Source organism: Lygodium microphyllum, chromosome 4 (genome assembly GCF_053477565.2).
Source record: "Lygodium microphyllum isolate KBCC chromosome 4, Lygodium_microphyllum_v1.1.10, whole genome shotgun sequence".
Taxonomy (NCBI): Eukaryota; Viridiplantae; Streptophyta; class Polypodiopsida; order Schizaeales; family Lygodiaceae; genus Lygodium; species Lygodium microphyllum.
In genome coordinates, this window is record NC_141138.1 from 3051674 (window position 1) to 3079547 (window position 27874).

General features: G+C 42.6%; 1 protein-coding gene across 4 annotated transcripts in view; it reads left to right on the forward strand.

Annotated features, from left to right (window-relative positions):
• Positions 1–27874, forward strand: part of HIRA (histone chaperone HIRA-like protein) — a 50055-nt gene that overhangs the window by 17408 nt on the left and 4773 nt on the right. For 3 of the 4 annotated variants that reach the window (XM_087675622.1, XM_087675623.1, XM_087675624.1), the window contains 3 exons: positions 26559–26837; positions 27096–27347; positions 27439–27848. In XM_087675622.1, the coding sequence (XP_087531748.1) occupies positions 26559–26837; positions 27096–27347; positions 27439–27848 (941 nt within the window). Of the gene's footprint in view, positions 1–26558; positions 26838–27092; positions 27348–27438; positions 27849–27874 lie in introns of those variants that run through there. The other variant, XM_087675625.1, reaches the window with a different exon arrangement.

Sequence of the window (27874 nt, forward strand, 5' to 3'; positions counted from 1 at the left end):
GATGTGGACCACAAATGGTCTACTACAGGTTACTGTTTTACTTTGGGTGCAGGTGTTATTTCATGGAGTAGCAAGAAGCAGCCCACGGTAGCCCTTTCGTCTACTGAGGCGGAGTATCGGGCCGCGTCTTCCACCACATGCGAGGTTGTGTGGCTTCGGAGATTATTGGAGGAGCTTGGGTGCCCCCAGACTCGTCCTACATTGCTGTGATGTGACAATGAGAGTTGCATTGCCTTGGCAAGGAACCCTGTTTTTCATGCCCGGACGAAGCACATAGAGATCCAGTACCACTTCATCCGAGAAAAGCTTCTGGATGAGACCCTCACTGTGGAGTATTGCAAGACGGAGGACAATCTTGCGGATTTGTTTACGAAGGTGCTTCCTCAGGCTCTACTTCGGAGCCATTCCAGATCCCTCAGGCTTCTGCCTTGCCCAGGCTCTGAGAGGGGGTGTTAGAGATCAGGTCATAGCCTGATCAGGGGCAGCAGGCTGGTGCAGTCGGACTGCACAGTCGGACTGCCACGTGGCAGTCTGACCTGCAGCAGCCAGTCGGCTGCATTTAATGCAGCCGCCTGGCTATTTTTTGGCGCCCTATTTCCCCCGGTTTTCCAGCTATTTATACCTGGCACTTTCAGCAGTCTGGTACACTTCTCTGCTCGCAGATTACAGACCGGTGACACGCGCAGATTCCGTCTCTGTTCGCAGATTTCAGACAGCAGACAGTGCAGACTGCAGCGGACTTCGAGGTGAACAGCAGGTTGCATCGTCGAGGTGGAGACACGCAGTCCAGCGCACTGCGCCTGTGTATATATCTGCATATCTTTGTATTCAACATTCTTTATACAGCAGATCTTCATCGTCCACTGTCTCTTTCTCTCTCTTCTCTCTCTGCGTTCTCTCTCTCTCAGTCCTACGCTTCCGCACCGCTGCACTCTGACATCCATTCCACCCTCTTCTCTTGAAGCCATATCACACTCATTTCAAAACCTCGGCTTACATTTCATATCCGCCTCTACCACACTGGGAGTTGGACACAAGTACACACTTGTACTTCCAAGGTGTCCAAGAAGTAGGTGTTTGGCTGCAAATTTTAGTCTCAAGTATTGATTACAGCTCATGCACGAATCAAATCTGATGCATTTGCATTAAGGATAACTCTCACTTTAGTAATACATCACAAGAATTCCCAAATGCAATGACTCAAATGTTGTATTTACCACTGTTCCACTGCATAATGAGTATTCAGCAATACATGTACCAAGAGAAGCTGCCCTTTTTCAACATTTGAAGCATCCAGTACTCAAAAGACTCCCACTCAGCAGTTAATCTGCTGCAAATTTCACTATCCAATCTCAAAACGACTCAAAAAATACATCACTAATGTGAAAAGCCCCAAAATTTCTGCAGTGAATCTGCTCCAATTGCATAAATACATTTTCCCGAGCATCAAGTACGGGCTAATGTTGCAGAAATTTCACAATTTCTGCAAAAGCCCTCGGGGTCCAAGAGTGCACAATTTCCAAGGAATTGGCTCAACCAAGCAAAAATGTCACTTGCATTTGAGAATCTCCAAAATTTTTTAGGCCTATGCACTCAATGTCTGCAATTTATGGTTTAGAAGTCATTGGAATATGTGTCAAGCACCAAATTTGGGAAAAGTCCCTAATTTTAAGGGGGAAACTTGCACAGATTTGGGCTGTGTGCTTGCTCACGTGAACACTCGGAAGAGGGAGAAATAAATCAGACTGAAATTTTCTGATTTCAATTTAAAAAAAAACGGGGCGTGGACCTGTCCGTCATCCGTGTGGCTGCGTGACATCTATCGTCTGTGCAGCCCGACACCCTGTCCCCATCATGCGTGAGCCTTCTGTCATGTCGCATGCCTCTAGTCCAGTCACGCAGTAGTCGCCTCCAATCCCGTCAGTCGTTAGTCCATCTGACACCCGTTATGCTTGCACCTGACCAGTTGCCTGGCCCGTTATGCTTGCACCGTTCGATTGTTGACGCTTGTTCCATTAGCTGCACCTGACCAATCAGTTGCTTGGCCCGTTAGCTGCACTTGACTAGTTAGTCGCTTGATAGTCTACTCCTCAACGGCCCAATGGACCGATTGCTTGCTTGTGTGAGCCATTGGCTCTGATACCAATTTGCAGAGTTTAAGTGGAAGCAGATAGAGAAAGAGAGGTGAGAGCAAGCACATTAATCGAGGAGTTCAATGACTCAGAGCTGAATAGTGTTTGTCAGTGATAGAGTGAGAGTGAGTCGTCGGTGGGTTCATATGTGTAAAGTAATATATACATGGGAGAGCGCGTAAAGGGCCTTTACCCCTAACACAAACAAACCTATATGTTAGCCCTGCGCTGAAAACAAAGTTTGCATAAGAGAGTAAGATTTGCAATCACACGGATTGATAGTGAGATGCTCTAAAAAGAAAAATAAAATTAAAATAAAAAGTGAACTTAATGAACAAGTGTAATAATGCAAATGTGTATGTGTGTGCAAATGCAACGAAAGACTTGAAAATGAAATGTCAAGTGTCTGGCCACCATTGCAAACAGTGAGATGGGGAAGAAGGCCTAGAAGGTGCAGTGGAGTTCTTAGGAAGGGATGCATAAAGTGCAATAGGATCGGTAAGAGTAGATCAATCTCAGGAGTAGAGTAGAATGGCCGCTAAGGCTGTCTGTGTGCCACGTATCTAGCAACCGTGGGGATTGAAGAAGTAGATGGGGCAGCAACGGGAGATGTGGCCCTACTAGACTGTGCAGTCGTAGTAGTCTATTGTGGTCTTCTCGAAGGAAGACCTTGGGTCTTAGTACGACACTCCTAGTCCACATGGCCCGACCTCTAGCAATGAGTGCAAAATCTATTTTTCTTAGAAATTTGCTGCTGAAAGGATCGAGGTTCTTTGTTTTTGTGGGAGAAAGTGATGTCACCCTTGTTTTGTCTTGCCTTCGCATCTTGCAAGTTCTTACCATTGTTGGTTTTCCCTCCCGAAGAAGAGGCTGTAGTCGTAGTAGTCTATTGTGGTTTTCTAGGAGGAAGACCTTGGGTCTTAGTACGACACTCCTAGTCCACATGGCCCGACCTCTAGCAATGAGTGCAAAATCTATTTTTCTCAGAAATTTGCTGCCGAAAGGATCAAGGTTCTTTGTTTTTGTCGGAGAAAGTGATGTCACCCTTGTTTTGTCATGCCTTCACATCTTGAAGTTCTTACCATTGTTGGTTTTCCCTCCCGAAGAAGAGGCAACCAACCTACGCCCCTTTGAATAGATGCAAGTGGAGGACTTCTTGTGGACTTCATCATGCAGCCTTACGTAACACAAGAACTGACACTCAAACTCGTAGAAGGTTGGCAATCTAGGCAGTGAGATAATGTGTTGGATAAAATGGAAGTATTTGTCAGACAACTTATTCAAGAAGAACGTGACCTGATCGTCATTTGACTTCAAAGAGCCAATAGTGGCAAACTCGGCTAGTAACCTTTGATATTCGGCCAACTTGACTTTTAGATCATTTCCTTCCTTAATGAAAAATTCTTGAAGCTCAAAGTCGATGTTTATATGCCGAGTACGATCTTTGGTCGCAGAGCGATCAATGAGATGACTCCAACATTCCGATGCAAGAGAAAAGTGATGTAACTGAGAGTGAAACTCAAGAAGCAACCTTGCATCAGCTCGACATTGGTTGTGGCATTGCGAGCTCTCCATAGACGGATGTAATCAGGGTGGGCTAGGTGAGGGTCAAGCTGTGAGAGTGCGCAAGGGAAGAAGAAACTCAAACAGAAAGGAAGATAGAGACAATCTGCAAGAGAAGAAGAAAAGAAACCTGCATTGAACAAGGAACAAATGCTGAATACAGAAGGACTGATTAGTCCTTGCATGTAGCCCACAGCGTCAGTGAGGGCACCGAATCAGGCGGATGATGACATCTAGGGACATGCAGCCCACAGTGTCAGTGAGGGCACCAAATCAGGCTGATGATGACATCTAGGGACTGATCATTCCTTTTGTATTCAGCATTTGTTCCTTGTTCAGTGCACGTTTCTTTTCTTCTTCTCTTGCAGATTGTCTCTCTCTTCCTTTGTGTTGGAGTTCCTTCTTCCATTGCGCACTCTCACAGCTCGACTCTCACCTAGCCCACCCTGATTACATCCTTCTATGGAGAGCTCGCAATGCCATAGCCAATGTCGAGTTGATGCAAGGTTTGCTTCTTGAGTTTCACTCTCAATTACATCACTTTTCTCTTACACTTGGCGTATAAACATCGACTTTGAGTTTCAAGAAATTTTCATTAAGGAAGGGGATGATCTAAAAATCAAGTTGACCAAATATCAAAGGTTACTAGCCGAGTTTGCCACTATTGGCTCTTTGAAGTCAAATGACGATCAGGTCGTGTTCTTCTTGAACAAGTTGTCTGACAAATATTTCCATTTTATCCAACACATTATCTCATTGCTTAGATTGCCAACCTTCTACGAGTTTGAGCGCCAGTTCTTGTGTTACGTGAGGCTGCATGATGAAGTCCACAAGAAGTCCTCCACTTGCATCTATTTAGAGGGGCGCAGGCTGGTTGCCTCTTCTTCGGGAGGAAAAACCAACAATGGTAAGAACTTGCAAGATGCGAAGGCAAGACAAAACAAGGGTCTCGATCCTTTCGGCAACAAATTTCTAAGAAAAATAGATTTTGCACTCATTGCTAGAGGTCGGGGCCATGTGGACTAGGAGTATCGTACTAAGACCCAAAGTCTTCCTTCGAGAGAACCACAATAGACTACTACGACTGCACAGTCTAGTGGGGCTACGTCTCCCGTTGCTGCCCCATCTACTTCTTCAGTCCCCACGGCTGCTAGATATGTGGCATCGGACAGCCTCAACGGCCATTCTGCTCTACTCCTGAGATTGGTCTACTAGCATGATCCTATTGCACTTTATGCATCCCTTCTTGGAAACTCCAATGCACCTTCTAGGCCTTCTTTCCTATCTCACCGTATGCAATGATATCCACACACTTATCCTTTCATTTTCAAGTCTTTTGTTGCATTTACACATATATACACATTTGTATTATTACACTCGTTCATTGAGCTCATTTTTCATTTTAATTTTATTTTTCTTTTTAGAGCATCTCACTATCGATCCGTGTGATTGCAGATCTTACTCTCTTTTGCAAACTTTGTTTTCAGTGCAAGGCTAGCATATAGGTTTGTTTATGTTGGGTGTAAAGGCCCTTTACGCGCTCTCCTGTGTATATATTACTTCACGCATATGAACCCACCCTAACGGGTGCAAGTGTACGGTACCCTAAGTATAAATACATTCTTTTATTCTTTGTGACCAGATTGGTACACACTTATTCAATGACTCACTCTCACTCTATCACTGTCAAACACTGTTCAGCTCTGAGTTATTGAACTCCTCGATTAATGTGCATGCTCTCAGCTCTCTTTCTCTATCTACTTCTGCTTTGACTCTACAAATTGGTATCAGAGCCAATGGCTCACGCAAGCAGGCAATTGGTCTGTTGGGCTGTTGAGGAGTAGATGAGCAAGTATCAGGCGATTGATTGGTCGGGTGCAGCTAACGGGCCAGGTGATTGATTGGTCAGGTGATTGGTTAGGTGCAACTAACGGGACATGCGTCAACAGTCGGAACGGTGCAAGCGTAACGGGCTAGGCAACTAGTCGGGTGTAAGTGTAATGGGTGTTAGATGGACTGACGACTGACGCGATTGGAGGCGACTGTTGCGTGATTGGATTGGAGGCGTGCGACACGATGGAAGTCTCACACATGATGGGGATGGGGTGTCGGGCTGCACGGACGATAGACGTCACGCAGTCGCACGGACGACGGGCAGGTCCACGCCTTGTTTTTTTAAAAATTGAAATCAGAAAAATTTTCAGTCTGATTTACTTTCCTCTTCTGGGTGTTTACGTGAGCAAGCACAGAGCTCGAATTTGTGCAAGTTTCCCCCTTAAAATTTGGGGCTTTTCCCAAATTTGGTGCTTGACACATATTCCAATGACGTCTGAACCATAAATTGCAAACATCGAGTGCATAGGTCTAAAATTTTTTGGAGATTCTCAAATGCAAGTGACATTTTTGCTTGGTTGAGCCAATTTCTTGGAAATTGTGCACTCTTGGACCCTGGGGGCTTTTGCAGAAATCGTGAAATTTCTGCAACATTAGCCCGTACTTGATGCTCGGGAAGATGTATTTATGCAATTGGAGCAAATTCACTGCAGAAATTTTGGGAATTTTCACATTGGTGATGTATTTTTTGAGTCGTTTTGAGATTGGATAGTGAAATTTGCAGCAGATTCATTGCTTAGTGGGAGTCTTTTGAGTACTGGATGCTTCAAATATTGAAAAAGGGCAGCTTCTCTTGGTACATGTATTGTTGAATACTCATTATGCAGTGAAACAGTGGTAAATACACCATTTGGGTCATTGCATTTGGGTATTCTGGTGATGTATTACTGAAGTGGGAGTTATCCTTAATGCAAATGTATCAGATTTGATTCGTGCATATGCTGTAATCAGTACTTGAGACTGAAATTTGGAGCCAAACACTTGCTTCTTGGACACCTTGGAAGTGCCAGAGTGTGTACTTGATACTAGTAGCCTATGTAGTTTGGGAGAAACTCAAGGCTACTTATGAGAATACAACTCCTGTCAATCAGGTACATGTCATGTGGAAGTTGGTCAACTTGAAGCTTGATGAGTTGAAATCTGCCTCAGAGCATTTGAATGCTTTCACGGGTATGTTGAGTGAGTTGCAAGATGCAGTTTTACCAACCTTTGATCCTAAATTGAGGGCTATCTTCTTGCTCATGACTTTGCTCGACTCATAGGAAGCATTGATTGTGTCATTAAGCACTAACCTCAACTTGACATTTGATGGTGTGCGTGGTTCTATTCTGAATGAAGAGATTAGACGCAAGGCAAGTGGGGAAAACAGTGGATCAGCCTATAATGTAAGAGGAAGACCTAAAAAAAGGTATAATACTGCAAATAAAAACAAAAATCGCAGCAAAAGCAAGGAAAAACAGCAAGATGCAACTTGTTATCAGTGGTCGTAAAGGGCATAAACAGCCCGATTGCAGGTACTTTAAAAAGGAACAAGAACGTAAGAAGCAAGCTAATGCAAAATGCAAAAAGAATGATAAGGATGGTAGCTCTATCCCTAAAGAGATAGAAAAAGTAAATGTGGTATCTAGTGTTGTTATTGAGGAAATAGAAGATGATAAAGATGCTGATTTGCTGGTTGCATTTTCAAATCCGCTTGCTATGATAGTGGAGGACATGTATATCACTAAAATAGATGTGATAGATGCTTAGTAGTCAGCTTATGATGGTTTGTCACAATCGTGGATTGTTGACAATGGTGCTTCTTTTTATGTAACTCCATCTCTGGAGTGTTTTTCTACTTATGCAATGGGCACCATACACCTGGCTCTAGAAAATGGTCAGGAATTGATTCTTCATGATGTTAGGTATGTTCCTGGCATCAATAAGAGCTTGCTTTCTATTGGGCAGCTAGATAGCAAAGGTTACTTTGCTACTTTTGGTGATAATACATAGTTTCCTTTTTACCACCTCTAGTGACTAGAAAGGATCTATGCTAGTCACTAGAGGTGGTAAAAAGGGGACTCTGTATTATCTCTACTACAAGGCACGTCCTGGAAAGTTTGTTGTAGTTGCTAAAGTTCAGTCACACATGGAGTTATGGCACAAGCGTCTTGGACATATGAGCCAAAAGGGTTTGTAGACACTCTCTTCACTTGGAAGAGTTGATGTGAAAAGCTCAAAGCTTGACTTTTGTGATGATTGTATTTTTGGTAAACATGTAAAGAGTCCCTACTCTCATGGAGGCTCTAGGAAGGCATGTATCTTGGATTTAGTTCATTCTGATGTTTGCACCAGGCCAATAAAAATTAATAGTGGTTTTCGTTATTTTGTCTTTTATTGATGACCATTCTAGGAAGCTATGGGTCTACTTGCTTAAGCAGAAAAGTGAGGCATTGGATGCTTTTAAAAGGTTTTATGCATCCTTGAAAGTGTCATCCTTGAAGAGGTTTGGTCTGGCAAACCTGCTTCATATGACTACTTAAGAGTCTTCAGTTGCGAATTCTATGTACATGTACCTGTTGATAGTAGAACCAAACTTGACATGAAATCTCATAGAGGCATCTTCATGGATTATGGAGGTGAAGGTGAAATAGGCTATCGAGTTTGGGTTCCAAGCATAAACAAGGTGCTATGCAACCGGGATGTGGTATTCAATGAGTCAAAGCTGCTGAAAAATGTCACATCTAATGACTCAGACAAAAAGAAAATTAAATTTCAGCATGATCAATTATATGAGCAACCATCAGCCATTGAAAATTCAGCTCCTTTTGATGCTCATTATGACAATCAACGTATCATTATTGAGCCAAATGAAAATGGGCAGCAAGGGGATGCTGAACATCAGCTTGAGTACCAAAATCAGCATGCTGAAAATGAATTACAGCAGCCTGAAATTGTATTACAGCAACCTGAACATGCAGTTCATCAGCCAAACAATGAGGTCATTGACATTCCTTTGGATGTGGATCCATTACTTGATAACACAGATCATTGGCTAAGAAGGTTTACACGTGTCTGAAGACCTATAAAAAGATTTGATCCTTCTTTGGACTGCATTTTGCTCACAAATGAAGGTGAGTCCCTTACGTATAAAGAGGCCTTATCATGTGAGTTAAAGAAAAAGTGGGAGCTAGCTATGCAAGAAGAAATTAAGTCATTGTATCAGAATGATACTTGGGATTTGGTTACATTGCCCAAGGATAGAAAAGCCATTCCTAACAAATGGGTCTACAAAATCAAATGTGTGGATGGCAAATCCAAATACAAAGCCAGACTTGTGGCTAAGGGCTATCCACAAAAGGAGGGCATTGATTTTCAGGAAGTGTTTTCTCCTGTTGTCAAAATGACCACTCTTCGAGTGTTATTTGCCATTGTAGCATCTATGGATCTTGAACTTGATCAGATAGATGTTAGAACTGGATTTCTGCATGGTGATCTGGAAGAAGAGCTATACATGAAATAGCCCAAAGGCTTTGTTATACATGGAAAGGAGCATTTGGTATGTAAGCTTAAAAGAAGCTTGTATGGTTTGAAACAGGCTCCCAGAGAATGGTATACAAAGTTTGATGCCTTCATGCTCTCATATGGTTTAAAAGGAGTAGTGCAGATCACTGCTTATATATTAAGAAGGCTAATGATCGAAGCCTTATTATACTTGTGCTTTATGTGGATGATATGCTTATTGCTGGTAAGCATAAAAGCCAGATTAATGCATTGAAAAGACAGTTGAATTCAACCTTTTCTATGAAGGATTTGGGTGCAGCTGAACATATTTTGGGCATGCGTGGTGTAACACAAGATAGAGTGTAACAAGTCTTATTTCTCTCACAAGAAAAGTACATTAGCAAAGTACTTGATCGTTTTTCTGTGGCTGATGCTAAGTCTCTTGGTGTACCTTTTCCACCCTATCTTAAGCTTGGCAAATCAAATTGCCCAAAAGATGATAAGACAGCCAATACTATTAAGGTTGTTCCTTATGCTTCAGCTTGTGGTTCACTCATGTATGCTATGGTTGCTACTAGACCTGACATTGCTTATGCAGTGGGAGTTGTAAGCAGATTCATGTCAAATCTTGGCAAAGCACATTGGAAAGCAGTGAAATGCATCTTATGGTACCTCAAGGGCACACAAAAAAAATGTATTTGCTATGGCAAGGCTATGTTGGATCTGCGTGATGCAGACATGGTAGGTGACTTGGATACTCGCAAGTCTACTAGCGGGTATATCTTTACCTTAACGGGTGGGACGGTTTCTTGATGCTCTAGATTGCAAAAAATAGTAGTACTCTCTACCACTGAGGCTGAATATATTTCAGCCACTGAAGCTTCAAAAGAAGCAGTTTGGCTTGGTCGTTTGGTTAAGGATTTTGGGCTGCCCACCAAAACACTTGTACTTAGATGTGATAGCTAGAGCGTTGTATGCCTGTCTAAGAATGCCATGTTTCATGCACGTATCAAACATATTGATGTTCGGTATCATTTTATCAGACAGGTTCTGGATGATGGTCTAGTCACCTTGACTAAGATCAAATCATAGGATAACCATACATATGTTCTCACTAAAAGTCTTGCAAAGGCTCAACATGGGCATTGCATTAGACTTGTGGGAGTTGGTTAAAGGTTCGCTTAGAACCTTTAAGTGGGAGGTTGTTGGGTGTAAAGGCCCTTTACGCGCTCTCTTGTGTATATATTACTTCAAACATGTGAACCCATCCTAACGGGTGTAAGTGTACCATACCCTAAGTATAAAATACATTCTTTTATTCTTTGTGTGTACCACACTGGTACACACCTATCTGACGACTCACTTTCGCTCTATCACTGTCAAACACTATTCAACTTTGAGTTATTGAACTGCTCGATTAATGTGCCTGCTCTAAGCTCTCTTTCTCTATTTGCTTCCGCTTCGACTTTGCAGTTTGGTCCTATTTGGGTTAGAGACATGGAATATGCACCATTTCATTCATGGTTTCATCTTCCTAGGAGTTTTGCTCTTCTACCAGCATGGAGACTTCTCCTCCTAAGGCGGATCGTACAACATCTCTCTTGATGCTATCATGGCGGTGACTTCTATCTCACTTTTCTAGTCGGGATGCTTATTTTCATCATGGTTCTCGGCACCACATAAAGACTGACATTTGGCTCCTCTTCCTCCTTCGACGTCACCATTTCAGGTTGAGAGGGGGTTTCTACCCTTCTTGGTATTCTACAGGTTTCGGCACTTGTCTTCGACATCAACCTTTCTCCCCTCCCCCCTGTTGTATCTTCATCCTTTGCATTGTATGATTTTATCATCTTTGTACTAGGGAGTTTGGGCAAGTGAACAAATTTTCCATGAAAAGATACAAGTGAACAATCGAGCACTACTTGGACAATTTTTCCCGAAAAGATACAAGTAGTGCACTACTTGTATCTTTTCGGGATCAATGCGAATGCTATCAATTAAGATGTAATGACCAAGGTAAGAGCTCTGTGTGAAAGAATTCACACTTGGATTGTTTGGCAAACAATTACTCTCGTCTTAAGAGATGTAAGACGATATACCAAGTGTTTGGTATGTTTTTGCAATGGCTTACTTAAAATAAGGATATTGTGAAGAAAAACAACTATCAACTTTTCAAGGTATGGAAAAATAAATCATTTATCATTTGTTGGAGAGTTGCGGAAGCATTGATCAATCTAAAAGGTGGAACAAAAAATTGATAATGTCTATACTGTATTTGAAATGTAGTTTTTGGGACATCCTTTGAAACTATTTGTATCTGATGGTATTCAAACCTTAAATTGATTTTGATGAAATATTGTGTACCACATAGCCGATCGATAAGGTCATTCATCCTCAGCAACAACGGATGTTTTTTTATCGATGGTCACCTTATTGCATTGGTCACAGTGGTCATGAAGTGAGTAAGTGCAAATGCACTAAGGGCACTTCAGGGTTGGGATAGTTGAGTTTTATTTGTAGGACTCAAGGCTCTATTGTGCACATTCACCCTTGGACTCTTGGCCCATTTACCGACGCATTCATACATTGAGATAGTATGGGTTGGTGGTATGGGACACCAATCATTGGGCTACATTCGTGGTTCGGAGTGTTGCTAGCTCCTGAGGGTGAGCCCGTTTGGCTATATGGTTGGGAGGTGAATGTGATGTCCAGGTCCTTTTATGTTGAGTTTGGCTTGGGTTGTCTCGTATGTAGCTTGAATACTAGGGGGACATTTTAATTTGATTGACCAACAATCAAATTGACTAGGCTAATTTATTGCCCAAGTGATCTTGAGGACTCATTAGCTCGGAACTAGCATTAATTAATAAATTAATGCCAATTCTTCTGTGTTACCATTGTCATTTAGGGCCAATTAAATAGTTTAGGCCAAAATTTGACATGAGGTACCACCTAGTACTTGTCTAATATAACTTGTTACAACTTTTGCCTTTGACACCTGTCATAATCAATTGATATCTTGGGGTCCCTGGTCACACATTGTGAAATAACTTAACTTGCACCTCACAGCTGAAAATCACTTCTGCACATTTTATTAACTCTTTAATCAAATGCTAAGCAAAGCATCCAAATTTCACCTCCTTGTGATAGACCTGCTCCTTGAAATCCTTACAATCGCCCTCGATTGCACTGCAATGTGCCAAAGCAAAACATATTGCAATGGAATTTTCCAAATGCATCGTAGCCAAAACAACATTGGCCATTGCTTCTTAACCATGCTAATGCGAAACACTTGTTAAAAATTTTCAGCTAGCAAAAATTGTAACATAGAGCTTATAAAGAATCTAGGACTGTTTCGAGAAACCCATAGAAAGCATTTCTGATTAGCATATCTCAACTGCTCCAGCCAGACAACCGTAACAAAGATGAAACTGAGTGTAAACCATAGCTGAACCTTCAATGGCATGCATAAAACACACTACTGTCCATAGAACTAGCTAAATACCATTGATAATTGATTAATGATTCAGTGAAAACCAATAACTGATAATGAATCTTTGATGATCATACATTGATGCAAACTGATGAACACTTATGTAAATTCATAGTTTCAGAGTTGCAAGTGAAAAACCATACCATATGCATACCAAACTGCAATGACTGGTATATTGAATTGTGACCTCATGGTAGACATACTGTTAGTATAGTACCTTGGATGCATGCATGAATACATGCGAGATTTACTATACACAAGAGCTGTCCATCACTGGAGAAGTGAAAGTGCTACCTTTTCGTTGAGCATTAAGCAATGCTTTGGATCCTTGCATTGCTAAGCTTGATCCAAAGTCAGCCCTAACTGAAAAGCCACGAGGTAAAGTTGTAAAAAATGAGGATGGTCTGCCAAGTCATCCTCTTTCATTCACTTAGCATCCGTTGGTGAATAATTTTAAAACTTCACCAAGTATCTTTTGGAAACTTTACCTTTGATCTTTCTCTATTTATGTGCCAAAATTTGTTGGAGTACCAATATCTCATCCAACTCCTCAACCTTTGGTTGAATTTCAGCAAATATATCCTTAGGCACATCACCATGAAAAGGCCTCAACAAGCTCATATGAAAGGCATTATATATTTGATAGTGTGGAGGCAATTTTAGTTTATAAGTAACATCGTTGATTCTCTCCAATACTTGGAAGGGCCCATAATATGTCATACTCAGCTTTGGATATAACCTTTCTCTACCCTTTAATTTTTTTAGCCTTGTCTTTTCAAAATGTAGCAATACATAATTGCCCTCTACAAGCTACAAAGCATGTTTATTGTGATCGATTGTCTTCTTTTGCTTCTCTTGAGACCTTTGAAGAGTATACTTAACCTTTGCATAGATTGCATCCACGTTTTCCACATACCGATCAGCCTCAAAGATCTTGTTCTTTGTGTACAAAATAGAGGGTGCTTTCTTGCCATCTTCCACAACCTAAAATGGAGCTTTGCTACTGCAACTATGCATTGTGTTATTGTATGTAAACTCTACCAAAGGCAAATACTACTCCCATTGTGACTTATGCTTAGGTACATAGCATCTCAAGGGATCAACCGTTGTAGAATTTGTCTCTTATGAAAGGACGAAGTGATGCCCATATTTTTAAGCAGTCCTTTCCAAAACAAATGGGTCATTCGAGGGTCTTGATCATTGATGATTGACTGTGGCATGCCATGATACTCTGAAACACATGTTGCAAAAATAAGTATGCCATGTGATCAACCTTTTTCTTCTTTCTCATCAGAATGAAATGGGCTTGTTTATTAAACGTGCAAATAAGGATTCATATTTTATCATTTTTTGTAGGTATCCTAGGAAGCTCAAAGATAAATTCCATAACCATACTTTGTCAAGGCCTATCTAGAATAGGCAAGGGTATTAATAAACCTAGTATCTTTTGCTTAACATACTTCACTTTTTGATATACGATGCGTATCCTGACAAACAACTCAACATTGTGTCTTAAAGAAGGCCAATAAAAGAGATGCTCCACGGCTTTAACTGTAGCATTGATATCTCCATGTTTGGCATAAGGAGGAGCATGACTCTGTCAGAGTGCAGCGATGCGGAAGCGTGGGACCAAGACTGAGAGAGAGTGAACGCAGAGAGAAGAGAGAGAGAGAGAAAGAGACAGTGGAAGATGAAGATCTGCTGTATAAAGTGTGTTGTATACAAAGATATGCAAATATGTACACGGGCGCAGTGCGCGGGACTGCGTGTCTCCACCTCGACGATGCAACCTGCTGTCCACCTCGAAGTACGCTGCAGTCTGCATGATCTCCAGCCTGTAATCTGCACGAATCTCCAGCCTGAGATCTGTAATCAGAAGTGTGGAAGACTGTGCAGAATGTCGGCTATAAATAGCCGAAAAGAATGCGCCCAGAAATGGTAGGTCGGCCGCATTAAATGCAGCCGACTGGTACTGTACAGGGCGAACTGCCACGTGGCTGGTCGACTGGTCAGTCCGACCAGACTGCCACGTGGCGCCTGCTCGGCCAGGGACTCTGATCGCTAACACCCCCTCTCAGAGCTTGGACGAGGCAGGAGCCTGAGGGATCTGGCATGTCTCCGAAGTAGAGTCTGGGGAAGCGCCTTCGTAAACAAATCTGCAAGATTGTTCTCCGTCTTGCAGTACTCCACAGCGATGGTCTCATCCAGAAGCTTCTCTCTGATGAAGTGGTACTGGATCTCTATGTGCTTCATCCGGGCATGGAAAACAGGATTCCGTGCCAAGGCAATGCAACTCTCATTGTCGCATTGTAGCAAAGTAGAACGAGTCTGGGGGCAACCAAGCTCCTCCAACAATCTCCGAAGCCACACAGCCTCACATGTGGTGGAAGACGTAGCCCGATACTCCGCCTCAGTAGATGAAAGGGTTACTGTGGGCTGCTTCTTGCTACTCCATGAGATAACACTTGCACCCAAGGTAAAACAGTAGCCTGTAGTAGACCGCCTGTGGTCCACATCGCCAGCCCAATCCGAGTTGCTCCAACCTGTAAGTACAAGATCTGAACCACCTGTGCATGCTGGATATTGAATCCCTAAGTCAGATGTCCCCTCAAATACCGAAGTATCCTCTGGGCAGCCTGCCAATGCACTGTCTGAGGTTCTCTCATGAACCCCGCCAAGAGACCAACAGCAAAACAAAGATCAACATGAGTGTTGAGGAGCCAAATCAATGGTCCAATCAACTGACGGTAGCGGGAAGCATCCGCCAAGGGAGAATCTAAATGTGAAGTGGCCTTCCAGTTTTGATCCATAGGAGTAGAAATGGTCCGACAATCCTCCATCGCAAAAGAAACCAAGAGCTCATGTACATATCTCTGCTGAGAGATGAAAATCCCCCTCTGAGACTGATAAATCTCATGGCCCAAGAAGAAGTGGAGTAGACCCAAGTTTGTCATCTCGAACGCCTGATGTAAAGGTGCCTTCGTCTCTTTGACCTTCTGTGCACGATCACCTGTGACAATCAAATCATCAACATACAACACAAAAAGCATACAACCAGCCTTGGAAGTGTATACATAAAGCTGCAGATCGGCCTTGGAACGCCGATATTCCAACTGTGACTGAAGGAACGAGTTAATCTTCTCGTTTCATGCACGTGGAGCCTGCTTGAGGCCATACAAGGCCTTCTTTAACCTATAGACTTGCCCATCTGAAGATCCAAAGCTAGGAGGCTGCTCTACATAGATCTCCTCCTTCAAATCACCTTTGAGAAAGGCCGACTTCACATCCAACTGGTAGACAGGCCATCTCCTATGGCCAGCCAAGGCAAGAACAACTCGAATAGTCGCCATACAAGTAGTGGGGGAAAAAGTATCATGACAATCAATCCTTGGGCGCTGTGCAAAACCTTTAGCAACAAGGCAAGCCTTGTGCTTGTCCAAAGAACCATCGCTAAGGTACTTGGTCTTGAAGACCCATTTGATGCCAATCACCTTCTTATGAGAGGGGCGAGGCACAAGGTACCAAGTGCCATTCCTCTCAATAGCCTCCAACTTGGCTTCCATAGCTTTCTTCCATGGTGCGGACTGTAAAGCCTCCTTCACGGAGGTGGGCTCTCGATCCTGCATAACACGGATCATCAAACAATAGTTAGAGCAAACAAGCTCCGTAGAATGTGCCTGGTGCCTCCGTGACTGCTGTGGACCATCCTGCGGTCCCCACTCCTCAGGGACCCCTTCGATCCCTGAATCTCGGAGTGTGTCACGGGCCCAACGAGGAGGAGGCCGGACCTTTTCTCGTCTCTCTCCATCAGTTGAAGACTCTGGGATATCCACCGATGGAAACTCCTCGGGGGTGACCGGTGGAACAATAGACTCTATATCGGAAACAGAATCGGAATCAAAAGGCGCTGGCTCCAAAGGAATTGTCTTGGGAGCCCAACTCTCTCCTGGATCTCCAAGAACGGGATGCTCCTCACCCACTGCTATGGCCAGAACCTCCACGAACCGCACATCTCGATTGGTGTACACATCCCGCTTGACGGGATCATACAAACGATAGCCTTGGGACTGAGAGCTGTAGCCAACAAATACTTGTCTTCGGGAAGCCGCTTCAAATTTATCACGATGAGTCTTGGGAATGTAAACATAGACATCACACCCAAAAACCCAAGAAACATTGGGCTTAGTCCCAAAGTAAGCCTCAAAAGGTGTCATTCCATCAACGGCCGAAGTGGGGATCGGTTAAGGATGTGGACTGCAGTAGCCACAGCCTCGGCCCACAAAAACTGAGGTGTCTATCGGTGCTTCATCATGGTGCGCGCCATCTCGATCACACTTCGGTTCTTCCGTTTAAGAATGCCATTTTCTTGAGGAGTGTTGATGTTAGCAAACTCCTGGTGAATATCTTTATCTGCACACAAACGAGTAAACTCATTAGAAACAAATTCACCACCCTTGTCGGATCGCAAGGTCTTCAATCGCCGGCTCGATCGGTTCTCCTTAAAGACAAGCCAATCCTTGAAGTGGAAGAAAGCTTCCGACTTCAACGCCAAGAAATAGGCCCAAGTCATCCTGCTGTAGTCATCTACGATCAACATGAAGTACGAGCTCCCTTTCAAGGACTCGTTCCGCATAGGGCCACAAAGATCCGTAGATACAAGCTTCATCAGGGAAGTAGACCGCCGCGAAGCTTTGTTGGGAATCGTATCCCTATGCTGTTTCCCACGAATGCAGGAGATGCATGGCTGACTCACCACTATGTCCGGCAATCCTCGAACAAGCTGTCCACGTGATGCCCTCCGAAGATAATCATAGTTGAGGTGACCAAACCGAGCATGCCATAACTCTGACTGTGTCTGAAAGGTAAGAAGAAGAGTAGGGAGAGCGGTAGAAGACGTCAATTTGTAGATGCCGCTCTCCTCATATCCTGATGAGAAAACCTTCCTTGACCCATGATCAAGGACTCGTACCGAATCATTGTCAAACTCCACCAAAAGTCCAAGTAAACAAATCTTATGAACCGAAAGTAGATCATATCCTAAACCTGGCACATGCAAGACCTCTGAGGTATGAGTACCACCACGTTTTCTGGAATAAGCTACATCTCACCCCATCCTGCAATAGACACCGAAGAGCTATCTCCGATGAGAATCTGCCCACGTGAAGGTTGCAACTGGGCAACACCAATTGATGAAGGAGTCATGTGCCGGGAGGCACCGCTGTCAACGATCCACTCTCGAGCCTGGGGAGCTGTCATCGCAGCATCAGAAGCCTTCGGTGTAGAGTCCTCAACGACTGCTAGATGAAGAAACGCAGCTGATGAGGGTGCAGCCACCGCTCCAAAATCCTTGGAGTCCTTATTGTCTTTGTCGGGGCAATCCTTCTTCCAATGGCCGGTCTTACTACAAATATGGCACGTGGATTCTTTTTCCTTGTCCTTCTTTGACTTGTTGTCCTCCTTCTTCTTCTTTTGGTCTTTCCCCTTCTTCTGAGAGGCTTGACCTGTCAAAGCTTCCGATTTGGAAGCATGCTGTCCCTTCAGTTGTTCCTCTTGGTCCAAGACCATAGGAACCAACTTTTCCCACCGAAGAGTAGACTCTCGCCCCAAAGCAATAAGGGCGGAGTAAAAAGCATCGAATCGTGGCGGCAACTGGGACAAGAGTGTGATCGCTATGTCTTTGGAGGAAATCGGCTTCCCCGCATTCTGAACCTGCATCTGAAGCTGTCTAAGCTTGTTGATGTGCTCCTGCAACGAAGAAGACTTGTTCACGGACAAGGTCCGCATCTGTACCTCCAAAGAAACCCGCTTCATAAGGGTCATCCGGTTATATATCTGGTCAAGCTCCAGCCATATCTCCCGAGCCACCATCAAGTGCTCGATGTGGGCGATGACGGCTGTAGTACAAGACAGAAAAAGAAAAGAACGAATCAGGGCATTCAGTTTGTCTCAGTGAGACTGTGCCTTGGCCAACTCCGCACGAGCATCGGAAGAGAGTTTGGACTCATCTCTCACCGAGGGCCGGTCGATCTCCTCCTGTACAAGCTCCGCCAAATCGTAAGACTCAAGGATGGCCAACATCATCACGCGCCAGATGCAGTAATTGTCGCCATCAAGCTTTTGATCTGCGGGAAGAGCTGGTAAGACAGGCACCTTCCGATCCATGATCGTCTGGAACTCCAAGTCAATCTCTGTAGACATCTTCACCTGCAATGCCTTCACAAATGCAAAAGCAGCCCCCTCTGACTGTGAAAACGCAGCTTGCTAGGGCTCTTTCTTCCGCGTCCCGAACCTTCTTCACCCGCTGAAGGCGATGAAAAAGTAAAACCTGCACTTGAAAGCTGAAAACACAGCCTTCCTCCTCTTCAAACAGCAGTAAACAGTAGAAAATCCACCAAATGGACTCCTTTCCCGCGCGCCCATGCTCGCTTCAGCCTTGTTCCGATGCGCAGCCCTCCCGCTCGCCCTCGAACGCTGGAAATGCAGCCTTGTGTCGCGGTGGAATCTCCTCTTCCTAGGCTCTTCACTCAGTCAGCCCTTCTTCACTGCTCTGATACCATGTCAGAGTGTAGCAATGCAGAAGCGTGGGACCAAGATTGAGAGAGAGTGAACGCAGAGAGAAGAGAGAGAGAAAGAGACAGTGGAAGATGAAGATCTGCTGTATAAAGTGTGCTGTATACAAAGATATGCAGATATGTGCACAGGCGCAGTGCGCGGGACTGCGTGTCTCCACCTCGACGATGCAACTTGCTGTCCACCTTGAAGTACGCTGCAGTCTGCACGATCTCCAGCCTGTAATCCGCATGAATCTCCAGCGTGAGATCTGTAATTAGAAGTGTGGAAGACTGTGCAGAATGTCGGCTATAAATAGCCGAAAAGAATGCGCCCAGAAATGGCAGGTCGGCTGCATTAAATGCAGCCGATCGATTGGTACTGTATAGGTCGGACTTCCACGTGGCTGGCCGACTGGTCAGTTCGACCAGACTGCCACATGGCGCCTGCTCGGCTAGGGACTCTGATCGCTAACAGACTCTTAGTGATTATCTTAGGCTTCAATTGCTTTGTGACACATATCCATTGGTGCATTATCAGAAAACCATTCCTAAGCATAAAGATCTCATATCTCTAGCCATTGCAAAGATGATTATATACTGCAAAATCTGAATCAATAGTATATTGATCTTTCATAGTATCCAATTTAGTGTGATATATCATACTGACAGCTAAAACTTAAGGCTTACGTGACAATGCATTAGTCACATGTTCTTTTTTCCATTTATGTGCACAATTTGAAAGTGAAATATAGATAAGAAGTTTGTCCATTTCATGTACTTTTGCAACAACTTAATCTGACTAAAAATATAGCATAATGTCTCATGGTCAGTTTGCACTATGAAATTAGGGCGTAAGAGATGGTGTTTCCATGTCCAAAGTGCATGAATTATAGCAAGTAACTCTTTCTCGTAAAGTTGCAAATTTCTTTTTGCACCATGCAAAACATGACTCTCATATGCTACTACTCAATCATCTTTCATTAAAACAATCCCTATGGTGTTCTCACACGCATCAAGCTGGACAACAAATGATTTCCTTAGACTAGGCAACACAAGCATAGTATCTAAAGTCATTTTTTCTTTTAGCTTCTTATACTATGAAATTTTCACTAATATCTACTCAAAAGGCATATCCTTTTTTTGCAAAGGATGCAATGGAGATGCAATCTCAGTAAAATTAGGCACATACTTCTTATAATAAGAAAATAGACCTAAGAAATTACTGATCTTGTGCACATTCTTCAAAGATGGCCATGGGCGTATTGTCTCAATCTTTGTAGGATCCATATGAATGCCATCAGCCGACATAATGTGGCCCAAAAAGTAAATCTCATGCAAGCAAAACTGACTCTTAGATAAGAAGTTTGCCTCATCTCATGTGTTTCTTAGGCAACTTAGTTTGAGTCAAAAAGTAGTACAATGTTCAAGGGTGCGTTTGCATTGTTTCTATATTCAATGTGTGTGAATTACAACAAGTAAGTGTTTCTCATAAACTTGCAAATTCCTTTTTGCACCATGGAAAATATGACTCTTATATGTCACAACTTGGCCATCTTGCATTAAAACAACTCCTATGTTGTTCCCACATATATCACACTAAACAATAAATGACTTCCTGAGATCAAGCAACATAAGCACAAGATTTAAAGTCATATTTTCTTTTAGCTTCTCAAACAATGAAATTTTCAATGATATCCATTGAAAAGCATACCCTTCTTTTGCAAAGCATGCAGTGGAGTAAAAATGTTACATATTTTCTATAATAGGAGCATAGATCCAAGAAATTGTGGATCTTGTGCACTTTCTTTAAAGATGGCCATGAGTATATTGTCTCAACCTTTGCAAGATCCAAACAAATGTCATCAATTGACATAATCTATCCCAAAAAGTGAATCTGATACAATAAAAACTCTCTCTTTTTATCATTTATAGCCAGTCTTTGCTTATGCAACTCATTGAACGCAATATTCAACTGTTGGCTATGCTCTACTTCATTCTTTGAATAGACAATTATACCATTAAAGAAAGTATCCATAAATCCCATATGTGGCTTGAAGATGCGATCCATCATCCGAGTAAATGTGGCAAGACCATTCGTAAGTCCAAAAGGCATGACAAGAAACTTATACAATTCAAAAGATGACTTGAAAGCTGCCTTAGACACATCCTCTTGTCTATTGCGGATTTGATAGTACTCACTTTTCAAATTGATACGGCTAAATAGCTGCCCCATGCAATCTATCCATAGCATCATCAATTCCAAGGATCAGAAACTGATTCTTTATTGTGATTTTTTTGAAAGTACAATAGTCAATGTACATACACTATGATCCATCGTTTTTTTGAATCAAAAGAACTAGAGAACAAAAGGGATATTAGCTAGGTTAAATCGGCTCTTTTTCCAACAACTCATTCACCTGACTCATTATCTCCTCTTGTTGGGTTGCACTTACCTTGTAGGGTGGCTTATTAGGAGGGCTACTTCTAGGGATAAGATTGTCTTTTGGCCTTTTGGACGGTAGCTATCCCAAAAGTGATTGAGAAAAGTAATCAATATACTCTTTCAAAAATGGCATGTGATCCTTTTCTAACTTAGTTATGTTTCCATTTTCATTGTTAACCTTACCCTTAGTGGAAACTAAGTACGCGGAAAGGTGATTCTTCATTTCTTTAGAAAGGGCAGTAGCCGATACAATAGAGACAAATTTTCCTTTCAAATTTACATCCAAAGTATATGCCTTGTCCCTACGTTGAATAGTGATCACTTTAGCATATGAATCAATCGTTGCATGCATATGATGGCACCAAGGCATACCAAGCAAGACATTACAACCCTTAAGCGGTGTAATGAAAACCTCTTCGTTGTTCACATATACCTAAATGTGCAAGCGAAACTTTCCAATGAGCAGTGTGACAGGCTTTGCATGGTGCTCTTTGATGCCTAAGTGGGTTGCTATGTCCATGAAGATAAAGTTGGCTTGTGCCCCATTATTAAAGAAGATTAATACATGGTGATCTTTGTGCCCCATGCTTTGCATAACTCAATGCATTATCATTGGGCTGATTGTTAACAACATCTGGCACCAAACCAAGGGATGTTTTGGGCTTCTTTCCCTTGGGATCTCCCCGATTTTTTGATTTTCTAGCTTGCTGCCTATTGGGACAGGCCTTAGCATGTGACCCTCTTGTTCACAAACAAATCGTTTATTTGCAGCCCTTAGTTCCTCTATTGTGCTGCGTGCAATTGTTATCCAATCCTTTCTTTGCTGTTTTGACCTCTTTTCACCTGGATTTTCAGATTTGCCCCTCTCTCAACCCTTGAAAACTTCTTATTCGGCTTCTCATCCATGCCTTGGTAGCCCAAATTTGTTTCATGCAGTATTTAATGGCTTTCCTACGGTCAGACCTACATTTAATGTAGGCTGGCCCATTATGGAAGCAGTTGGCCAGATTTAGTTGCCATCACAATTGTTGCTCTATCCATTCTGATCGTTGCCTTCTTCCTCATCAGTATCTTCATCATTGTTTGTGTCTTCTCCTGGTCTTCTTGTTGTAGTTCGGCACCCTCACTGTCATGTCCACATGTACAGGGGCTTTCCTTGTATGTGACCTTTCTATTTAGATTCGTTCCTTTCTCATTCTTTGTGTTCATTATCCCCTTCCTCCCCTCCCAAATCTTCTGGTTGCTCAGAAAAAAGCAATCAATATACTTTTTCAGATACAACATGCAATCCTTTTCTAACATAGTTATGCTCCCGATATTTTCATTATCAACCTTATCCTTAGGGAAAACCAAGTACGCTGAAAGGTGATTTTTCATTACTTTAGAAATAGTAGTAGCCGATACAATAGGGATAGATTCCCCTTTGAATTTTACATCCTAAGTATATGCCTTGTCCTTATGCTAAATAGTGATCACTTAGCATATGAATCAATCATTGTATGCACATGATGGCACCAAGGCATACCAAGTAAGATATCACAACCCTTAAGTGGTGTAATGAAAACCTCTTTGTTGTCCACATATCCTTGAATGTGCAAGTGAAGCTTTCCAATGAGTAGTGTGATGGGCTTTGTATGGCGCTTGCGTGCCATTCCAACTTCTATCATAGGTTCTATCTCATTCTCTCTAATGCCTAAGTGGGCTGCTATGTCCATGAAGATACAGTTGGCTTGCGCCTCATCATCAAAGAAGATTAATGCATGGTGATCTTTGATTTTACCCCATGCTTTGCATAACTCAATGCCTCATCATTGGGCTGATTGCTAATATCTAGCACCAAACCAAGGGATATTTTGGGCTTCTTTTTCTTGGGATCTCCTCGATTTTTTGATTTTCTAGCTTGCTGCCTATTGGGACAAGCCCTAGCATGTGACCCTCTTGTTCACAAACAAAGTATTTATTTGCAGCCCTTAATTCCTCCGTTGTGTTGTGTCCAATTGTTTTCCAATCCTTTCCTTGCTGTTTTGATCTTTTTTTAGTTTGACTTTCAAATTTGCCCCTTCTCTCAACCCTTGAAAACTTCTTATTCGACTTCTCATCCATGCCTTGGTAGCCCAAATTCGTTTCATGCAACATTTAATGGCTTTCTTGTGGTTAGACTTGCATTTAATGCAGATTGGCCCATTATGGAAGCAATTGGCCAGATCTAGTTGCCATCACACTTGTTGCTCTATCCATTCTAATCCATTGCCTTCTTCCTCATCAATGTCTTTGTTATTGTTTGAATCTTCTCCTCATCTTGCTGCAGTCTGGCACCCTCATTGACATGTCCACATGTACAAGGGCTTTCCTTATATGTGACCTTTCTGTTTAGATTTGTTCCTTCCTCATTCTCTGGGTTCATCATCCCCTTCCACCCCTCCCAAATCTTCTGGTTGCTCAGAAGTGAGAGAAAAGCAATCAATATGCTTTTTTAGAAATGACATACGATTCTTTTCTTAGTCATGTTCCCAACATTTTCATTATCAACCTTATCCTTAGGGATAACCAAGTACGTTGAAAGGTGATTTTTCAATACTTTAGAAATGGTAGTAGCTGATACAATAGGGACAGATTTTCCTTTGAATTTTACATCCAAAGCATATGCCTTGTCCTTATGCTGAATAGGGATCACTTTAGCATATGAAGGCATACCAAGCAAGACATCACAACCCTTAAGTAGTGTAATGAAAATTTCTTCGTTGTCCATATATCCTTGAATGTGCAAGTGAAGCTTTCCAATGAGCAGTGTGACAGGCTCTGCATGGCCCTTGCATGCCATATCAACTTCTCTCATAAGTTCTATCTCTTTCTCTTTGATGCCTAAGTAGGCTGCTATGTCCATGAAGATAAAGTTGGCTTGTGCTTCATTATCAAATAAGATTAATGCATGGTGATCTCCGGTGTTGCCCCATGCTTTGCATAACTCAATGCGTCATCATTGGGCTGATTGCTAACAACATCTGGCACGAAACCAAGGGATGTTTCAGGCTTCTTTCCCTTGGGATCTCCTCGATTTTTTGATTTTTCAGCTTGTTGCCTATTTGCATAGGCCTTAGCATGTGATCCTCTTGTTCACAAACAAAGCATTTATTTGCAGCCCTTAATTCTTGCGTTGTGCTGCGTGCAATTGTTATCCAATCCTTTCTTTGCTGTTTTGATCTCTTTTCAGTTGGACTTTCAAATTTGCCCCTTTTCTCAGTCCTTGAAAACTTCTTATTCGGCTTCTCATCCATGCCTTGGTAGCCCAAATTTGTTTCATGCAACATTTAATAGCTTTCATGTGGTCAAACTTGCATTTAATGCAGGTTGGCCCATTATGGAAGCAGTCGGCCAGATTTAGTTGCTATGACACTTGCTACTCTATCCATTCTGATCATCACCTTCTTCCTCGTCAATGTCTACACCATTATTTGCATCTTTTTCTCATCTTGCCGCAGCCCGGCACCCTCACTAACATGTCCACATGTACAGGGGCTTTGCTTTATGCGACCTTTCTGTTCAGATTTGTTCCTTCCTCATTCTCTGTATTCATCATCCCCTTCCCTCCCAAATCTTCTAACTGCTCGGAAGTGAGAGAAAAGCAATCAATATACCTTTTCAGAAATGACATGCGATCCTTTTCTAACTTAGTCATGTTTCCAACATTTTCATTAACAACCTTATCCTTAGGGAAAACCATGTTGAAATGTGATTTTTCATTATTTTAGAAATGGTAGTAGCTGATATAATAGGGACAGATTTCTCTTTGAATTTTACATCCAAAGTATATGCATTGTTCTTATGCTGAATAGTGATCACTTTAGCATATTAATCAATCATTGCATACACGTGATGGCACCAAGGCATACCAAGCAAGCTACAAGACATCACAACCCTTAAGTGTTGTATTGAAAAACTCTTCGTTGTCCACATATTCCTGAATGTGCAAGTGAAGCTTTCCAATGAGCAGTGTGACAAGCTTTACATGGCCCTTGTGTTTGCCATACCAACTTCTCTCATAGGTTCTATCTCATTCTCTTTGATGCCTAAATGGGCTACTATGTCCATGAAGATAAAGTTGGCTTGTGCCCCATTGTCAAAGAAGATTAATGCATGGTGATCTTTGATTTTGCCTCATGCTTTGCATAACTCAATGTGTCATCATTGGGCTGATTGCTAACAACATCTAGCACCAAACCAAGGGATGATTTGGGTTTCTTTCCCTTGCGATCCCCCCCGATTTTTTGATTTTCCAGCTTACTGCCTATTGTGACAAGCCTTAGCATGTGACCCTCTTGTTCACAAACAAAGCATTTATTTGCATCCCTTAATTCCTCTGTTGTGCTGTGTACAATAGTTTCCCAATTCTTTCTTTGCTGTTTTGACCTCTTTTTAGTTGGACTTTCAGATCTGCCCCTTCTCTCAGCCCCTTGAGAACCCTTTCTTTGCTGTTTTGACCTCTTTTTAGCCGGACTTTCAGATCTGCCCCTTCTCTCAGCCCTTGAAAACTTCTTATTCGGCTTCTCATCCATGTCTTGGCAGCCCAAATTTGTTTCATGCAGCATTTAATGGCTTTCCTGCGGTCAGACTTGCATTTAATGCAGGCTGGCCCATTATGGAAGCAGTCGGCCAGATTTAGTTGCTATCACACTTGCTGCTCTATCCATTCTGATCATTGCCTTCTTCCTCATCAATGTCTTCATCATTGTTTGCATCTTCTCCTCATCTTACTGCAGTCCGGCATCCTCATTGACATGTCCACATGTATAGGGGCTTTCCTTGTATGTGACCTTTCTGTTCAGATTTGTTCCTTCCTCCAAAACAGCCGGCGGCCCATGCTATGAGTGTTCTTACTTCCATTTTGCACACTCACATCTATCCTCAGTGTGATAAATAAGAAATCAGTTTGTTTGAATTGAATAATATGTTTGTGCTTCCTAGTTATTGAGGTTTGACAGTGTGAGATTGTTTAATTGCAGGTTCGTATATGGGATATGAAATTTCTTTCTCGCATTGAGACTCATGCAGATACTGGAAGTCCTAAGTTGTTGGCCACACTACGGGACCATTTTGGTTCTGTCAATTGCGTTCGGTGGTCAAAACAGGGCCGTTTGATAGCTTCAGGATCTGATGATCAGATAGTGTTGATCCATGAAAGAAGAGCTGGTTCAGGAACTACAGAGTTTGGAAGTGGGGAGCCTCCTGATGTGGAAAATTGGAAGGTGCTAATGACTTTGCGGGGACATACAGCAGATGTGGTAAAGTTGCTTTTTGCTTGCACAACTGATTAGATAATTGACAAAAGGAATGTTCAAAGCCGTGCTGCGTAGGCCTTGTATTAAGTAACGAGTCTACTATTCTCCAATCCCTTTGCCCACAGTTACGAAGCAGTTTCTTTTTGATCACTTTCCAAGGCTCTGTTAATTGAGCTAAATGTGGGCAGGCTTGTGCTTTTTTTGTATTGGAAGTTATACATGGATTTTCTGACCTCTTTTCTCCTGCTTGAATTAAAGTAGGTGGATCTTGGTTGGTCTCCAAATGATAATTTTCTTGCCAGTTGTAGTCTGGACAATACGATACACATATGGAGCATGACAAATGGTTCCCAGATTGCAGTTCTCAAAGGTCATACCAGCCTTGTTAAAGGTGTTGCTTGGGACCCAGTCGGCTCGTTCTTAGCTAGCCAAGCAGACGACAAGACAGTCATCATTTGGCGAACTAGCGATTGGAGTCTTGCCCACAAAGTTGAAGGTCATTGGGAAAAAACTGTAAGATTTATGATCTAGTGGAATTTTAGTCTTGCTCTTTAGACTTGAGTGTTGGTGTTTAGAAGCTCTCAAAGACTTCGTTTTGCTTCAGGTTGGTTCGACCTTCTTTAGGCGTCTTGATTGGTCTCCTTGTGGCCACTTTATCACTACTACTAATGGCTTTCAAAAGCCGAGGCATTCTGCACCTGTACTAGAAAGGGGTGACTGGAGTGCGAGTTTTGACTTTTTGGGGCATAATGCTCCAGTCGTTGCTGTGAGATTCAACCATTCTTTATTCCGGAAACAGCCCCAAAATATTGGATCAGATTCTGAAACTGGAAAGAGTGGGGGTGCTAGCCAGGTCAATAATGGTTTGAAGAACACATCTAAGGATTTGCAGCCATACAATGTGATTGCAATGGGAAGCCAGGATTGTGCAATCACTGTCTGGACCACTACCAGTGCTCGACCAGTCTTTGTTGGAAAACATTTTTTTACACAAAGTGTTGTTGATCTAGCATGGTAAGTTTTCTTTGGTGATGGGCATG